Raw genomic sequence first — 18003 nt, forward strand, 5'->3', positions numbered from 1 at the left:
AGTTTTCCATCCCGAACCAAAAGTGAAAATTGGCCCTATTGCATCAAGATCACGCACCTGTCTTGAGAGTGATTTCCGAGGCTTAAAACCTGCACAAGAAAGAAAAGATATAGTTAATTTATTTCATTTATTGCATTTGATTAACAGTAGAAATAAAATCAGTATCTATATGTTAAAATTCAAAAATCAATGCTCATTATAGCACTGTACATCTAAACTGAGAAGGTTAAAGGGTAACTTGATATAGGTCTTCAAGATTATAAAGGGTTATGATAAGATAAATAGTGATAGATTGTTTTCACTGTTTAGTGCGATGGCAACAAGGGCATAAATTTAAGATACTTATTGTTGAAGCAGAGTCTATAAATGCTTTTGAAAAGAAATTCGATTGTTGCGGGAAAAGGAAGAATGTTAATACGCAAGCAGGAAAGTGGGATTAGACTAAATGGCTTGTGGTGAAAAGCATCAGTGCGAATGTAGTGAGCAAAATGGCCTTTGTATATTTTAAATGACTATTCTTTTATACATTTCAAAAAGTTATCAGCAGTTATTCCATAGACTGCTCAGGTAAAATTTTCCAATTAAACAAAATAAAAGGTCCCAAAAATCCACAGGTGTTCTGATGTGCTTCTGCTGAGTCCTGCCTTTGTGCCCAAATTTATGAGATGGCCTTGTAGCAGTAGCCCCTCCACTTGCCCCTTACAAGGTGAATATAGTAAGGTGGGGGGGGGGGGGTGCAGAGAAGGACCAAGGGTAGTCATTCCAAACATCAGATATCGCATGCCCCTAGCCTTCATCGAGACCGAGTAGATGGTCAGTAGAGGTACACCTGTCCAGGTAAAGAACATCTCCCTGATGGGGGGGGAAGAAGTGGAGCCCGTCTGGGGGGCTAGGCTATGAGTGAGGAGGCAAAATTAGGAAGAAAATATTTATCTTCAACTTTTTGTGTCCCCTTTACAAAGAGAAGTATCCAGAAGTGTCTTTTGACACTTGTAAATTAGATTTTCTGGGATTTAAAATGTAACAAGTGTCCTAAATGCACACTTTGTGGCAAGCTTTTCTTCATCCCAGAAAGTTCACCATGGTCAAGGGCAGCAGTTCCTAATGGGCACGATCCTTACATAAGTACCTTGGCCATTTGATCACTGATTTTTAGCGACACAATGTTTATAAAACCATCATGCAAAATGTCAAAAGTCTCAAGATAATTACAGATGAGGAATAAAGTTCATCCTTCCAGAAAGATCCTGAAGTCCTCCCATTCCAATATCAATTGGTTTTAAAGAGGTTGCAGTGTTTTCACCTCCACTACTCCAGAGGTTAAACACAGTTTGTATGAGAAAGAATTTCCTGGCATCAGTCCACAATTTGCATTTGAGTGGTTTGAATCTGTTGGTCCTTGTTTCAATTTCATTCTTAGCTATTTCAGCATCATTCACAGAGTATGTGTGTTGTCCATTTTTTCTTTCTTACCTGCAGTAGTTTACACTTATCTGTAGTATCGTAGAATGGTTACAGCACAGGTGACCATTCGGCCCATCGTGCCCGTGTCGGCTCTCTGCAAGAGCATTTCAGCTAGTCCCACACTCTGCTCTTTCCCCATACCATGCACATTTTTTTCCTTCAAGTACTTATCCAATTCACTTTTGAAAGCCACGATTGAATCTGCCTCCACCACCCTTTCAGGCAGTACATTCCAGATCCTAACCACTCGCTGTGTAAAAAGGTTTACCTCATGTCACTTTTGGTTCATCTGCCAATCACCTTAAATCTGTGTCCTCTGGTTCTCGACCCTTCCGCCAATGGGAATACTTTCTCTCTATCTACTCTGTCTAGACCAATCATGATTTTCAACGCCTCTTTCAAACCTCCTCTCAACCTTCTCTGGTCTAAGGAGAACAAGTCCAGCTTGCCAGTCTATCCTCGTAACTGAAGTCCCTCAACCCTGGAACTATTCTTGTAAACCTTGTCTGCACCCTCTCTAAGGCCTTCATATCCTTCCTAAAGTGCAGTGCCCAGAATTGGACACAATACTGCAGTTGAGGTCAGACCAGTATTTTATAAACGCTCATCATAACTTTCTTGCCTCCATGCCTCTATTTATGAAGCCCAGGATCCGTATGCTTTTTTAACCACCATCTTTACCTCATCATCATAGGAGGTCCCTCGAAATGAGGATGACTTGCTTCCACGCCAAAAAGAGGATGAGTTCACAGGTGTTTCAATGAAGGACCCGAACTACATCCTGAAGGCTGGAAGATGCCTGTGCGTGAATTTTTTTAACGTGAGGTGACCGTTATACACCAGCCACCACACGGGCTTGTCAGAGCTACGTCTTGGTCCAGTGGCAAGGATTACCCAAGACAACTGGAGACCAGCTCTGCTGCATGGACCTAATGCGCACACGTATCGCAGTGTGGGCTGCCCCGTGCTGCCCCTGGGCCCCGATCACATCCCTCCAGTCTCTCGCAGCTCCTGCTGTGTCTGCCCATGCTCCCATCACCGACCTGGATATGATGACGTCACTCTTCGCTGCCGTCGCCCTCCTGCACCAGCTCATGCTGTACCTTGCAATGAGACATGCCTCCACGCTACCCATGGCCGCCGCTCCTTTTATGGCCCCGACCTGCTGCTGATGGTCTCTCACAGGTCAGGAGAGACCATCTTTACCTGCCCTGCCAACTTCAACGATTTGTGCACATACACCCATCGGTCTCTCTGTTCATGCATCCATTTTAGAATTGTACCCTTTAGTTTATATTGCTTCTCCTCGTTCTTCTTACCAAAATGTATCACTTCACACTTTTCTGTGTTAAATTTCATCTGCCACGTGTCCGCCCATTCCACCATCTGTCTATTTCCTCTTGTGGTCTATCACTATCCTCCTCACTGTTCACTATACTTCCAAGTTTTGTGTCATCTGCAAATTTTGAAATTATGCCCTGTACATACAAGTCCAAGTCATTAATATATATCAAGAAAAGCAGTGGCCCTAGTACCGACCCCTTAAATCCCATCTGTCATTATTCCGCTTGCTTACATATTTTGTCCAACTTAAGTTTGTAACTTCTAGGTTGCCTCCTCAGAGTGTACTGCCTGCCCAAGTTTGGCATCACCTACAAATTTGATTAGTATGCAAACTTATTCAATTTGTATTGAGTTTCTAAATTCAAATCATTGTTTTAAATGAGAAATGAAAAATGAGTGGTTCCAACACTGATTTCAGTGGCATCCCACTCAGCACAGCCAACCCAATGTAACTTCTCAAATAATATAGGTTGTTTTCTATATTTCAGCCAGTTTCTTACCCATTCCCAAGATTATCCATTCCTAAGAGGTTCAAATATTAGCACTTTGTACTGACATTTCTACCAATGAAAAGTTAATTTACCAATAACTTACATATCGTGCTTTTAATGTAGTAAAATGTCACAAGATGCTTTACAAGAGCATTATCAAACAAAATTGGACACCGAGCCACATAAGGAGATATTAAGGCAGACGACCAAAAGCTTAATTAAAGAGGTAGGTCTTAAGGAGTGTCTTAAAGGAGGAAAGTAATAGAGAGGCAGAGAGGTGTAGCGAGGGAATTCCAGAGGTTACGGTCTAGGCAGCTGACAGCATGGCGCTGAGGATGCAGTGATTAAAATCGGGGATGCACAAGAATTAGAGGAGCGCAGAGATCTCAAAGGCTTGTAGGGCCGGAGGAGGCAACAGAGATAGGGAGGAGTGAGGCCATGGAGGGATTTGAAAATAAGGATGCTGCACCAGGAGCTAATGTAGGTGTAGCACACGGATGATGTGTGAATGTGACTTTGAGAGAGTTAGGATAGAGGCCCAAATTCCACCTCCCCCCCACCCCCTGCCCCGCCCATCACCCACACTATGAAATTTCTACCATTTTATTACTGATGATGCACTGTGATACCTCAAACCTGTGTCTGAGAACTGGTTCAGTCTAGTTGAAACATAGGAACAAGAGTAGACCCACTCAGTCCTATTAGGCTGTTCTGCCATTCAATTACATGTGGGCAGCAGAGTTTCGGATGAGCTCAAGTTTATGTAGGGTTGAAGGTGGGAAGCCTGCCAGGAGAGCATCAGAATTGTCATGTCTAGGAGGTAATAAAGGCATGAATGAGGGTTTCAGCAGATGAGTTGAGGCAGGGGTGGAGTCGGGCAATGTTAAGGAGGTGGAAGTAGGCAGTCTTGGTGATGGAGCAGATATGTGGTCGGATGCTCATCTCCGAGTCAAATATGACACTACAGTTGAGAATGGTCTGGTTCAGCCTCAGTTGCCAGGGAAAGGGATGGAATCAGTGACTAGGGAACTAAGTTTGTGGCGGTGACCGAAGACAATTGCTTCAGTCTTTACACTATTTAGTTGGAGAAAATCTCTGCTCATCCACAGTACTGGATATTGGACAAACAGTGTGATGAAGCAAACATTGTGGGGGGTTCGAGAGAGGTCCAAGTCACTCTACCAAATTCATATTTTATACATTTCTTGAGCATTTCCTTGAATCCAGTGAGGAATTATGTAATTTGGAGTATGCATCCTTCAGGTCTATTGTGATTAGCCAGTTCCCAGGTGCACTGCTTAAATGCATTCACCAAATTAAGCTATTCAGTGTAGAAAGATTTAGGATGAGCTTAATCACCTTGTTCCTTTTGGGGTTAGAAAGTGGTGGAAATAGATTTCTAAGGTTTCCTGATTGCATAGAACCTCCTTGGTAGCCTGAGCCAGTAGCTGTTTGCAAATATAAACATATTTCCTATCTGTAAGTCCTCAAACTATCTAAAGAAAAATAGGTCTCACTTTTTCCTCCCAAGAAGTGCACCCATGCATTTGAAACTAACCATGTATGAAATGATACACTGTCTCTTCCCATGAAGGTAGGTAATGCGATTACAAGCAATCACTTGGTGTCTGAGGTAGAGGGGGAGCAGCAGATTTATTTCTGGGTCCTTTTGCTTGTGCAAGTGACACAGTTGAATTTTAAGATCCATGTTGTTCTGGTACCTACTGATGCTTACTGAGATAAAGGCTCTGCAAGATTAGGTTGGTATTGTGGCCAATGAAAAAAAGCAGCAGTTAAACAAATCTAACAATATGCTGCGATAGACTTTCAATGGTTCAGAAACTCGTTTACTCAGAGAAGATTCATTAGTGAAGACATTACTTTTTCTCTTGCAAGAATGCTGACACTAAGGGCCCAAGTTTCGAGCCCTAGAACGGCGCAGTCCCGTCCTGGACGCCCGTTTTTCGCGCCACAAAGTGCGCCTAAAAAAACCCTCCGTATTCTCCACCCCCCTGCAGGTTCTCTGGCCCTCGGCGCAGCGCAGCAGGAGCTGTGGGCGGCGGAGCCAGGTCCCTGCACTGAAAACAGTGCCGGGACCTCTGCACATGTGCCCGAAACTGTGTGGGAGGGGCCGAAGCACGCAGCCCCTAGCCCTGACCCGACCCGACTCCTGCTCCCCACCCCCCGACTGGACCCGACCCGACTCCCGGTCCCCCCCCTGGACTGGATCCGACCTGACCTCCCTCTCCCCGACCTGACCTCCCTCCCTCCCTCCCCCCGACCTCCCTCCCACCACTCCCCCGACCCGATCCAACGCCACCTACCTGTAAATCTGGTGCTGGGGACGGGCCCTGCCCGAAGTCTCGGGCCCGGCCCATTCAGCCTCCCTCCCCCTTCTCCTTCCCCCCCCCATCTCCTTTCTCCCCCTTCTCCCCTTTATCCCCTTCTCCCCCCCTCCCCCATCCCTCCCTCTGCTCCCCCCCTCCCTCTGCTCCCCCCCTCTCTCCTCTCCTCCCCCTCCCCTCGCTGTCAGAAACACCTGTCAGAAACACAGACACTGACAGACAGAGAATGAGAGACACACACAGACAGACAGAGAGATAGAGACACTGACAGAGACACACTGCAGGGGGGGGGGGGGGGATCCCAGCACGCTGTAGGAGGGCTCCCGGTGCTGCAGTCGGTAAGTAGAAAATGTTTTATTTATTGATTATTTCTTATTAATTTTTTTTGATTGATTTATTGGTTGATTTATTGATGTATTTATCATTTATTATTGATGATGGCTCTTTATTTGTAAAACTGAAGTGTTTAATGTTTGTAAACTTCTCTTTAAACCCCCCACCACCACCATTCCCTACGCCTGATTTGTAACCTACGCCTGATTTTCTAAAGTGTAGACAAGGTTTTTTCGAGCGTACAAAAATCTTCACTTGCTCCATTCTAAGTTAGTTTGGAGTAAGTTTTCACTGACGAAACTTTGAAAACAGGCGTAAGTGGCCGGACACGCCCCCTTTTGAAAAAAAAATTCTGTTCCAAAGTGAAACTGTTCTAACTGACAAGAACTGGAGCAAACTAAATGACGAGAATTCCGATTTCTAAGATACTCTGTTCTACACCTGTTGCTCCTAAAAATCAGGAGCAAATCATGTGGAAACTTGGGGCCTAAGAAACTAGTTCTGTGGCTTCAACAATATCAGATTGTGGCTTGATGATGTTGATCTAGATTAGCACCTGTTCCATAACCAAAGTGATTATGTTGGTGGTGCTGGAAGCTACACTAGTAAACGTAATCAAGTTATCTGAATGTCAGCTGGAAATCTAGATATTCATCAGTTGACTGTATCAAACACTAGCTGTTATCAGAATAGGAATCCAAATCCATGAATTGGACTGATTATGATCAATGCTCTGAAGAGGTTTATCAGCCTCAGTGTCTTCCCAAGTTACTTTCTTTCTCTGGAATGACATGGAATTTTGCTTTACTGATGCATTCTTGTGTGGGCCGGTCTTATGAATGTGTCTATCCATGGTAATGTCTCTGTTTGACCTTGTAATGTATGTACATAAGGTCTGCCCACCACCAGGGGACACTACTGTCGGAGGTCCTAGGGTCATAGGTACACTCATGCTGGGCCCGGTATATAACCTGAACTTCACCTTTATATCTTCACTTCTGGAAGCCATTAAAGACTGACCAGGTTACACCTAGTCACTGACTCACAGTATGGAGTTCATTTTATCATTTCATACACCACAACTGGCGACGAGGCAAATACGAACCCACGCATAAGTATGGCGAGCACAGCACAATCAGGTACGTTTGGAATTCTCGAGACATTCAATGCGGGAGAGGATTGGGGAGATTTCATGGATCGTCTTGACCAGTATTTCGTGGCAAACGACCAAAACAAAGATGAGGATGCAGAGAAGCACAGGACAGTTCTTCTCACCGTCTGTGGCCCCACGATCTGTGCACTCATCAATAATCTGCTCTCACCCCTCTTCCTACAGAAAAGGATTACAAAGAACTGTGTGCTCTAGTTCGGGAAGACGTTAAACCACGGAAGGAATCCTCATATCCAGCTTTTATAAGCACGTTCGTCCAGAAGGCCAGGACGTAGCGGCATTTGTTGCTGACCTGAGGCATCTTGCAGGGCCTTGCAAATTTGGGCCTGCGTTGGAAGACATGCTGCATGACTTTTCCGTGATCGGGGTCAACCACGAGGCGATCTTAAGTAAGTTGCTGGCTGCGGAGACGCCGGACCTCAGCAAGCTAATCACCATTGGCCAGGCTTGTACGTCCACGCAGAAAAGCACGAAGCAGATATCGCGACAAAACAAGAACTCCACGGCAAGTACTTTGTACAAAATTGTATCGTCGGCCGGCAGAGCTGCACATGGCAGGGCCTACTCGACTGCGTCTGCAAGACCGGGAGCCGCTCAAAGTTCGCCATTGAGGGCCTACTCGACTGCGTATGCGAGAACAGGAGCCGCTTAAAGTTTGCCATTGAGGGCCTACTCAACTGCGTATGCGAGAACGGGAGCCGCTCAAAGCCCGCCATCGGGCGCAAATCCGTGTTGGCGTTGCGGCTTCGGGCAGTATGTATGCAGAGGGTGTGCGAACATGGGGCATCTTCAGCGTACATGTCCGCAGTGGAGCAAGCGAGCTGCGACACACCACGTGGATGATGATCAATTCAGCATGGATCTGGCGATGCAGCCCAAGACATTTAAGAGTTCTGAGGAGGAAGTGTATAGCGTGCGTGCATTCCTAACAAAGAGCCAACTGATAATGATGGAGGTAAAATTAAACGGCATGCCGGTACCAATGGAATTAAAGACGGGTGAGAGTCAATCGATAATGAGCCAGAGGACTTTTGAGACCAAGGCAGAGAGATCCAAGCTGAGTCCGATAAATGCGAAGTTGTATACCTACACCAAAGAGCTCATACCAGTGCAGCAGTAAGTGTCGTACGAGGGAGCGGTTCATGATCTATCATTATGGATTATCCCGGGCAATGGCCCATCGTTATTCGGCAGGAGTTGGCTCGAGAAAATAAAATGGAAATGGCACGATATCAAAGCTTTGTCATCAGCGGATGATGATTTGCGTGCTCAAAGTGCTGAGCAAATTTCCCTCACTATTTGAACCGGGAATTGGCAGCTTCAAGGGAGCCAATGTGCAGATTCACCTAGGCCCAGACGCAAAGCCCATCCATCATAAAGCCAGAGCGGTCCCGCACATGATGAGAGAAAAGGTCGAGCTCGAATTGGACAGGCTACAGCGCGAGGGAGTCATCTCACCGGTCGAATTTACTGAATGGGCCAGTCCCATTGTTCCGGTGTTAAAGAGCGACGGCACGGTCAGGATTTGTGGAGACTACAAGGTCACAATCAACCGAGTTTCGAAACAAGATCAGTACCCGCTACCGAAAGCTGATGACCTGTTTGCAACATTAGCTGGGAGAAAATAGTTCACCAAATTGGATCTAACGTCGACCTACATGACACAGGAACTGGTTGAATCATCAAATAAACTAACATGCATCAACTCGCACAAAGGACTGTTTATTTACAACAGGTGCCCTTTTGGCATTCGTTCGGCGGCAGCCATATTTCAGAGAAACATGGCGAGCCTATTGAAATCCGTCCCCAGGACCGTGGTATTCCAAGACGACATCCTAGTCACAGGTTGTAACACCGCTGAGCACCTGCACAATCTGGAAGAGGTTCTGCGTCATCTGGACAAAGCGGGACTCAGGCTGAAACGTTCGAAGTGCATCTTCATGGCACCAGAGGTCGAATTCCTTGGATGAAAGATTGCTGCAGACGGAATCAGGTCTACAGACGCAAAAACAGAGGCCATCAAAAATGCACCCAAGCCCCAGAATGTGACGGAGCTGCATTCGTTCCTGGGTCTTCTCAACTACTTCGGTAACTTCTTACCCCAATTAAGTACAGTATTAGAGCCTTTGCACAAGCTGCTCAGGAAAGGAGATGACTGGGTGTGGGGTGAACTTCAAGACAGAGCCTTTGAGAAGGCTAGAAATCTGTTGTGTTCCCACAAGCTACTGGTACTGTATGAACCATGCAAGCGTCTAGTTTTGACCTGTGATGCGTCGTCCTATGGGGTCGGCTGCGTACTCCAGCAAGCCAATGAGTCAGGCAAATTACAATCAGTTGCATACGCGTCTCGAAGCCTGTCCAAGGCGGAAAGAGCATGGTAAAGAAAGAGGCTTTAGCATGCATTTATAGGGCAAAAAACGTGCACCAGTACCTGTTTGGGCTTCGCTTCGAGCTGGAACCTGATCACAAGCTGCTTAGATCGTTGTTCTCGGAACATAAAGGTATCAATACTAACGCATCGTCCCGCATCCAGAGGTGGGCGCTGACATTATCTGCCTATGATTATGTCATTCGCCATTGACCAGACATCGGCAACTGCGCTGATGCATTGAGCCGGTTACCGTTGCCTACACCGGAGGTAGAAACGGAAATGCCCGCAGAGCTACTCATGGTCATGGATGCCTTTGAAAGTGAAGGGTTGCCTGTCACTGCTCAACAAGTTAAGACCCTATCGATTGTAAAACGTTCTGTTCTTAACGGGGACTGGTCGACCATCCCCAAGGAAATGAGTGATGAAACCAAACCGTGCAGCCATCGCAAAGGTGAGCTTTCCATCCAGTCCGACTGTTTACTGTGGGGTAATCGTGTTGTAATGCCCAAGAAAGACAGGACGAGATTTGTATGGGAGTTACATAGTACGCATCCCGGTATTGTCATGATGAAGGCCATCGCCAGGTCCCATGTTTGGTGGCCTGGTACTGACTCAGACTTAGAGTCATGCGTGCATCAGTGCAGCACTTGCATGCAGTTAAGCAATGCCCCAAAGGAAGCTCCGGTCAGTCTGTGGTCATGGCCATCCAAACCGTGGTCTAGAATCCACATCGACTTTGCGGCCTCTTCCTCGGTAAAATTTTTTTGTGCTGGTGGATGCATACTCCAAATGGATAGAATATGTGACCATATCATCCAGCACTTCCACTGCCACCATTGAGAACCTGAGAGCCATGTTTGCCACACATGGGCTGCCAGACATCGTTGTCAGTGACAACGGATCGTGTTTTACGAGCCTGGCATTTCAAGAGTTCATGAAACGCAACGGCATAAAACACGTGAGGTCAGCCCCGTTCAAACCCGCGTTCAATGGTCAAGCGGAGCGGGCAGTTCAAACCATCAAGCAGAGCCTGAAACGCATAATTCACGGTTCCTTGCAGATACGCCTGTCACGCATAGTGCTCAGTTACAGGACAAGGCCACACACATTCACCGGGGTCCCGCCTGCAGAACTATTGATGGAGTGGCATCAAAACCAGGCTCTCTCTAGTCCATCCTGACCTTAACGATCATGCCGACGTCAACGCCAGCAGTGGTATCACGACCACGCCGCAGTGTCACACGACATATCTGTAAATGACCCAGTGTATATACTTAACCATGGTCAAGGGCAATGTTACGGATAAGGAGGGTAACCGGGTGTATATGGTTAAGCTCAAGAATGGGCATATGTGCAGGAAACACATTGACCAAATCAAGCTAAGACACACTGATGAACCGGAACAGTTGGAAGAAGACACCGCGAGCTTAGACGACCAACCAACTCACGTCCCGCCATCAGAAGAACCCACTGTGGTCAACGTCCAGCCCCAAGTCATAAGAGACTCGGAAAGCACTGGGATTGTACTGAGACGGTCAACCAGGGAGCGAAGGGCTCCAGACCGTTTGAACTTGCAATATGGACTTGTGCCAAGAACTGGGGGAATGATATAATGTATGTACATAAGGTCTGCCCACCACCAGGAGAAGGGGACACTACCGTCGGAGGTCTTAGGGTCATAGGTACACTCGTGCTGGGCATGGTGTATAACCTGAACTTCACCTTTGTATCTTCACTTCTGGAAGCCATTAAAGACTGATCAGGTTACACCTAATCACTGGCTCACAGTACGGAGTTCATTGTATCATTTCATACAGCACAGACCTGGCAGTGGAGAATTCAACATTGTTGTAGCCACAGTTGACATCCAGCAAATTAATTGTATCAAACACTCATGCTAAATTTGGAGCAAATTTCATACTTTGAAAAATCTAGAGAGAATGAAGGCAGCAAAGATAAACTTCAGTCCTGTGACAAAACATAGAGGATTGATGAGGGTAATGCGGTTGATATGGTATACATGGATTTCCAAAAAGCGTTCGACAAAGTAATAGGCTTGTCAGCAAAGTCAAAGCCCATGGAATAAAAGGGATAGTGGCAGCATGGATATGTAATATAAATGTTATCGGCAAACATGGATATTCGATATAAATGTTATCGGCAAAAGTGGACATCAATAAACCACAGTACTAAGGAACAACTGGATTGGTCTTATAGAATCATAGAAGGAGGCCATTCGGCCCATTGTGTCCGTGCCAACCGACAAAGAGCTATCCAGCCTAATCGCACTTTCCAAATCTTGGCCGTAGCCTTGTAGGTTACGGCACTTCAAGTGCATATCCAAGTACTTTTTAAATGCTATGAGGGTTTCTGCCTCTACCACCCATTCAGGCAGTGAGTTCCAACCCCCACCACCCTCTGGGTGAAAGAAATTCTCCTCAAATGCCCTTTAAATCTCCTACCACTTACTTTAAATCTATGCCCCCTGGTTATTGACCCCTTTGCTAAGGGGAATAAGTCCTTCCTATCCACTCTATCTAGGCTCTCTTAATTTTATACACCTTAATTAGGTCTCCCCTCAGCCTCCTCTGTTCCAAAGCAGTACTCTAGCTGTGGCCCAACTAGTGTTTTGTACAGTTCAAGCATAACCTTCCTGCTCTTATATTCTATGCCTCAGCAAATAAAGGCAAGTATCATGGTATACCAATATTCGAGATGGTTCAAATAAATGGGATGAGAAATTGCAGAATAAAGATGCAAAGCAAAATTATTTTTCTGATGTTAGAGATACCAAAGAACTGCTGACAAAGACAGAACTATTGTTCAAAAAAAGGTGCAAGATAAATCCAAAAAGGGTGTCAGATAAACCAAGTCAGTTTAACCTCGGTAGTGGGAAAGCTTTTAGAAACAGTAATCAGGGACAAAATTAATAGTCACTTGAATAGATGTGGATTAATTAAGGAAAGCGAGCACGGATTTGTTAAAGGCAAAACGTGATCGAGTTTTTTCATGAGGTAACATAGAGGGTTGATGAGGGTAATGCGGTTGATGTGGTGTATATGGATTTCCAAAAGGCGTTCGACAAAGTAATAGGCATGTCAGCAAAGTCAAAGCCCATGGAATAAAAGGGATAGTGGCAGCATGGATATGTAATTATCTAACTGAGAGGAAACAGAGTAGTGCTGAATGGACTGGAAGCAGATATACAGTGGTGTTCCCCAGGGGTCAGCACTAGGACCACTGCTTTTCTTGATATATATTAACAACTTGGACTTGGGTGTACAGGACCCAATTAAAAAATTTGCAGATGACACAAAACTTGGAAGGATAGTGAAAGTGAGAAGGAAATCTGCTGCCCTTACCTGGTCTGGCCGATATGTGACTCCAGACCCTCATCAATGTGGTTTACTCATAACTGCCCTTTAAAATGGCCTAGCAAACCACTCAGCTGTAACAAACTGCTACAAGAAACAATGAGAAGAATAAAACCGGACGGTCCACCCGGCATCAACCTCGCCACTGGCTTTGGACATGACAACGGTACACCCAGCCCAGTCAACTCTACAAAGTCTTCCTCGCTAACATCTAAGCTTTGTGCCAAAATTGGGAGAGTTGTCCCACAGATTAGGAAAGCAACAGCCTAACAATGGTCAGACTCAGAGAATCATACCTTTCAGCCAATGTCCCAGGCTCCTCCATTACAATCCCTGGGTATGTCCTGTCCCACTGGCAGGATAGACCCACCCAAGGAAGCGGCATAGTGGTATTCAGTCGGGAGGGAGTGGCCCTGGGAGACCTCAATATTGGCTCCAGATGCCATGAAGTCTCATGGCCTCAGGTCCAGCATGGGCAACGAAACCTCCTGCTGATGAATCAGTATTCCTCTATGTTGCACACAACTTTGAAGAAGCACTAAGGGTAGCAAGGGCACAGAATATACTCTGGGTGGGGGACTTCAATGTCCATCACCAATAGTGACTCGGTAGTACCACTACTGACTGAGCCCTGAAGGACATAGCTGCCAGACTGGGCCTGCAGCAAGTGGTGAGAGAATCAACATGAGGGAAAAACCTACATGACCTCGTCCGCACCAATCTACCTGTTGCAGATGCATTTGTCCATGACAGTATTGGTAGCAGTGATCACCGCACAGTCATTGTGGAGACGAGGTCCCGTCTTCACAATGAAAACACCCTCTATCATGTTGTGTGGCACTACCACCGTTCTAAATGGGATGGATTAAGAACAGATCTAGCAGCTCAACACTGGATATCCATGAAGTGGTGTGGGCCATCAGCAGCAATAGAATTATATTCCACCACATTTTATAATCTTATGGCCCAGCATATCCCTCACTCGACCATTACCATCAAGCCAGGAGACCAACTCAGGTTCAAATGAGGAGTGCACAAGAGCAGGCCAGGAGCAGCACCAGGCATACCTAAAAATTAGGTACCAACCTGGGGAAGCTGCAACACAGGACTACATACATGCTAAGCAGCATGCTATAAACAGAGTTAAGCAATCACACGATCAACGGATCAGATCAAAGCTCTACAGTCCTGCCACATCCAGTCGTGAAGGATAATAGACAATTAAACAACTAACGGGGAGTTAAATATCCCCATCCTCAATGATGGCGGAGCCCAGCTCGCACGTGCAAAAAACAAAGCTAAAGCATTTGCAATCATCTTCAACCAGAAGTGCTGCGTGGATGATTCATATCGCTTCCCGAGGTCCCCATCATCACAGAAGCCAGTCTTCAGCCAATTCGATTCACTCCACGTGATATCAAGAAGCGGTTGAGTACACTGGATACAGCAAAGGCTTCGGGCCCCGACAATATCCCGGCTGTCGTGCTGAAGACTTGTGCTTCAGCATTGCCGTGCCTCAAGCCAAGCTGTTCCAGTACAGTTACAACACTGGAATCCACCTGACAATGTGGAAAACTGCTTAGGTATGACCTGTCCACAAAAAGCAGGTCAAATTCAATCTGGCCAATTACCGCCCCATCAGTCTACTCTCAATTATCAGCAAAGTGATGGAAGGTGTAGTCTACAGTACTATCAAGCGGCACTTACTCGCCAATAACCTGCTCACCGATGTTCAGTTTGGGTTCTGCCAGGACCACTCGGCTTGAGACCTCATTACAGCCTTGGTCCAAACATGGACAAAAGAGCTCAATTCCAGAGGTGAGGAGAGAGTGACTGCCCTTGACATTAAGGCAGTATTTGACCAAGTGTGGCATCAAGGAGCCCGAGTAAAATTGAAGTCAATGGGAATAAGGGGGCAAACTTTCCACTGGCTGGAGTCATACCTAGTACAAAGGAAGATGGTTATGGTTGTTGGAGGTCAATTATCCCAGCCCCAGAACATCGCTGCAGGAGTTCCTCAGGGCAGTGTCCTCGGCCCAACCATCTTCAGCTGTTTCATCAATGACTTTCCCTCCATCATGGAGTATAATGTTGGAAAGTGAGGTCATGCACTTTGGCAGAAAAAAAATCAAAGAGCAAGTTATTATTTAAATGGAAACCTGGGGGTACTTGTGCATGAAACACAAAAGGATAGTATGCAGGTACAGCAAGTGATCAGGAAGGCCAATGGAATCTTGGCCTTTATTACAAAGGGGATGGAGTATAAAAGCAGGAAAGTCTTGCTACACAGCTATACAGGGTATTGGTGAGGCCACACCTGGAATATTGCGTGCAGTTTTGGTTTCCATATTTACAAAAGGATATACTTGCTTTGGAGGCAGTTCAGAGAAGGTTCACTAGGTTGATTCCGGGTATGCCAGGGTTGACTTATGAGGAAAGGTTGAGTAGGAATTCAGAAGAATGAGAGGTGATCTTATTGAAACGTGTAAGATTATGAGGGGGCTTGACAAGGTGGATGCAGAGAGGATGGCCCCAAGTTTCCACACGCTACAAAACGGGCGCCCCTCCGAGCTGGGCGCCCGTTTTTCGTGCCGAAAACTGTGCCTGAAAAAAAACACGCGATTCTGGAGCGCCCTGCAGCTCCATGGCAGCTTGGCGCGGCGCCCAGGGGGCGGAGCCTACCACTCGCGACGATTTTGTAAGTGGGAGGGGGCGGGTACCATTTAAATTAGTTTTTTCCGTGCCGGCAATGCTGCGCGTGCGCGTTGGAGCGTTCGCGCACGTGCAGTGTGAAGGAAACATTGGCACTCGGCCATTTTTGTAGTTCTTTGAAGCTGTTTAATTTTTGAACATTTTTTAATAAAAGCACATTGCCCTTCCATGATCAGCACTGAGGCTTCTTGCAGCAGTGAGAAGGCTGCAGGAAGCCTCAGAAGTTGAGGCAGCCATTTCCCGACGGCCTCCCCCCCTTGCCGTCGGGAATGGCTGCCTCAACTTCTGAGGCGTCCTGCAGCCTTCTCACTGCCTCCTGCCCCCCCCCCCCCGCCGTCGGGAACGGCTGCCTCCTCCTCCCTGCCTCCCCCCCCCCCTGCCGTCGGTCGGTCGGGCCCTCCCTCCCTCCCGTTCGCGGGAACGACGCCACATAGCTGAGCTGACTGAACCTGCCTGAAGCACTTTCACACAGGTAGGAAGATGGTTTATTTAATCTTTTCTTTGCTTATAAATGTTTATTCAGGTTGGATTTATTTGTATAATATTTGTATAAGTATAAATAAGGATTTATTGTAGAATTTAATGACTTCCCTTCCCCCCCCTCCATCTCGTTCCAGACGCCTAATTTGTAACCTGCGCCTGATTTTTTTAATGTGTAGACAAGGTTTTTTCAGTTCTACAAAAATCTTCACTTGCTCCATTCTAAGTTAGTTTGGAGTACGTTTTCACTGTGGAAACTTTGAAATCAGGCGTCAGTGGCCGGACATGCCCCCTTTTGAAGAAAAAATTCTGTTCCAAAGTGAAACTGTTCTAACTGACTAGAACTGCAGAAAAAAAAATGTGGAGAATTGTGATTTCTAAAATAGTCTGTTCTCCACCAGTTGCTCCTAAAAATCAGGAGCAAATCATGTGGAAACTTGGGGCCGATGTTTCCACTGATGGGGGAGACTAGAACTAGAGGGCATAATCTTAGAATAAGGGGCTGCCCATTTAAAACAGAGATGAGGAGAAATTTCTTCTCTCAGAGCGTTGTAAATCTGTGGAATTCGCTGCCTCAGAGAGCTGTGGAAGCTAGGACATTGAATAAATTTAAGACAGAAATAGACAGTTTCTTAAATGATAAGGGGTTATGGGGAGCGAGGGGAAAATGGAGCTGAGTCCATGATCAGATCAGCCATGATATTGAATGGCACAACAGGCTCGAGGGGCTGTATGGCTTATTCCTGCTCCTATTTCTTATGTTCTGATAACGTCAGAAGAGGGGATGTTCGGTGATGATTGCAGTGTTCAGTTCCACTCGCAACTCCACAGAAAATGAAGCAGTTCATGCCCGCATGCAGGAAAACTTGGACGACATTCAGGCTTGGGCTTATAAGTGGCAATTAACATTCGCGAGAGTCTAAGCACCTCCCCATGATATAGAACGGCATTACCATCGCTGAATCCCCCACCATCAACATCCTGGAAATCTAACTAGACCAGCCACATAAATACTGTGGCAACAAGAGCAGGTCAGAGGCTGGGTATTCTGTGGCAAGTGTCTCATCTCCTGTGTCCCCAAAGGCTTTCCACCACCTACAAAGCACAAGTCAGGGGTGTGATGGAATAATCTCCAATTGCCTGGATGAGTGCAGCCCCAACAACACTCAAGAAGCTCGACACCATCGAGTACAAAGTAGCCCGCTTGATTGGTACCCCATCCACCACCTTCAACATTCACTCCCTCCAGCACCGGTGCATCTACAACTTGCACTGCAACAACTCGCCACGGTTTCTTCGGCAGCACCTCCCAAAACCGCAACCTCTACCACGGGCAGCAGATACATGGAGCACCATCACCTGCAAGTCCCCTCCAAGTTACACACCATCCTGACTTGAAAATATATCGCCGTTCCTTCATTATCCCTGGGTCAAAATCCTGGAACTCCCTCCCGAACAGCACTATGGCAGTACCTTCACCTCAAGGACTACAGCGGTTCAAGAAAGCGACTCACCACCACCTGCTCAAGGGCAATTAGGAATGATTGAGCAATAAATGCTGGCCTTGCCAGCGATGCTCACATCCCAGGAATGAATAAAAAAAGTAATAGACTTCAGGAAGACATAAACAGGCTTGTAAAATGGGCAGTGACGTGAAATTTAATGCAGAAAATGAGGAGACAACATTTAAACTAAATGGTACAATCCTAAAGGGAGTGCACGAACATAGACACCCGGGGGTATGTATGCACAAATCGCTGAAGGTCGCAGAGCAGGTTGAGAAAGTAGTTAAAAAGGCTTACGGGATCCTAGGCTCCATAAATAGAGGTACAGAGTAGAAAAGTGTAGAAATTATGATGAACCTGTATAAAACACTGGTTCGGCCCCAACTGGAGTAGAATCAAAGAAATTTACAGCA

At 46.3% G+C, this 18003-nt stretch overlaps 1 protein-coding gene across 2 annotated transcripts in view; it reads right to left on the bottom strand.

Annotated features, from left to right (window-relative positions):
* The window catches only part of micu3a (mitochondrial calcium uptake family, member 3a), a 341423-nt gene that overhangs the window by 220144 nt on the left and 103276 nt on the right, over window positions 1-18003 (bottom strand). For both annotated transcript variants that reach the window (XM_070869807.1, XM_070869800.1), the window contains exon 3: window positions 58-89. In XM_070869807.1, coding sequence (XP_070725908.1) covers window positions 58-89 — 32 coding nt within the window. The remainder of the gene's footprint in view (window positions 1-57; window positions 90-18003) is intronic.

Source organism: Pristiophorus japonicus, chromosome 2, assembly GCF_044704955.1.
Source record: "Pristiophorus japonicus isolate sPriJap1 chromosome 2, sPriJap1.hap1, whole genome shotgun sequence".
NCBI classification, from domain to species: Eukaryota; Metazoa; Chordata; class Chondrichthyes; family Pristiophoridae; genus Pristiophorus; species Pristiophorus japonicus.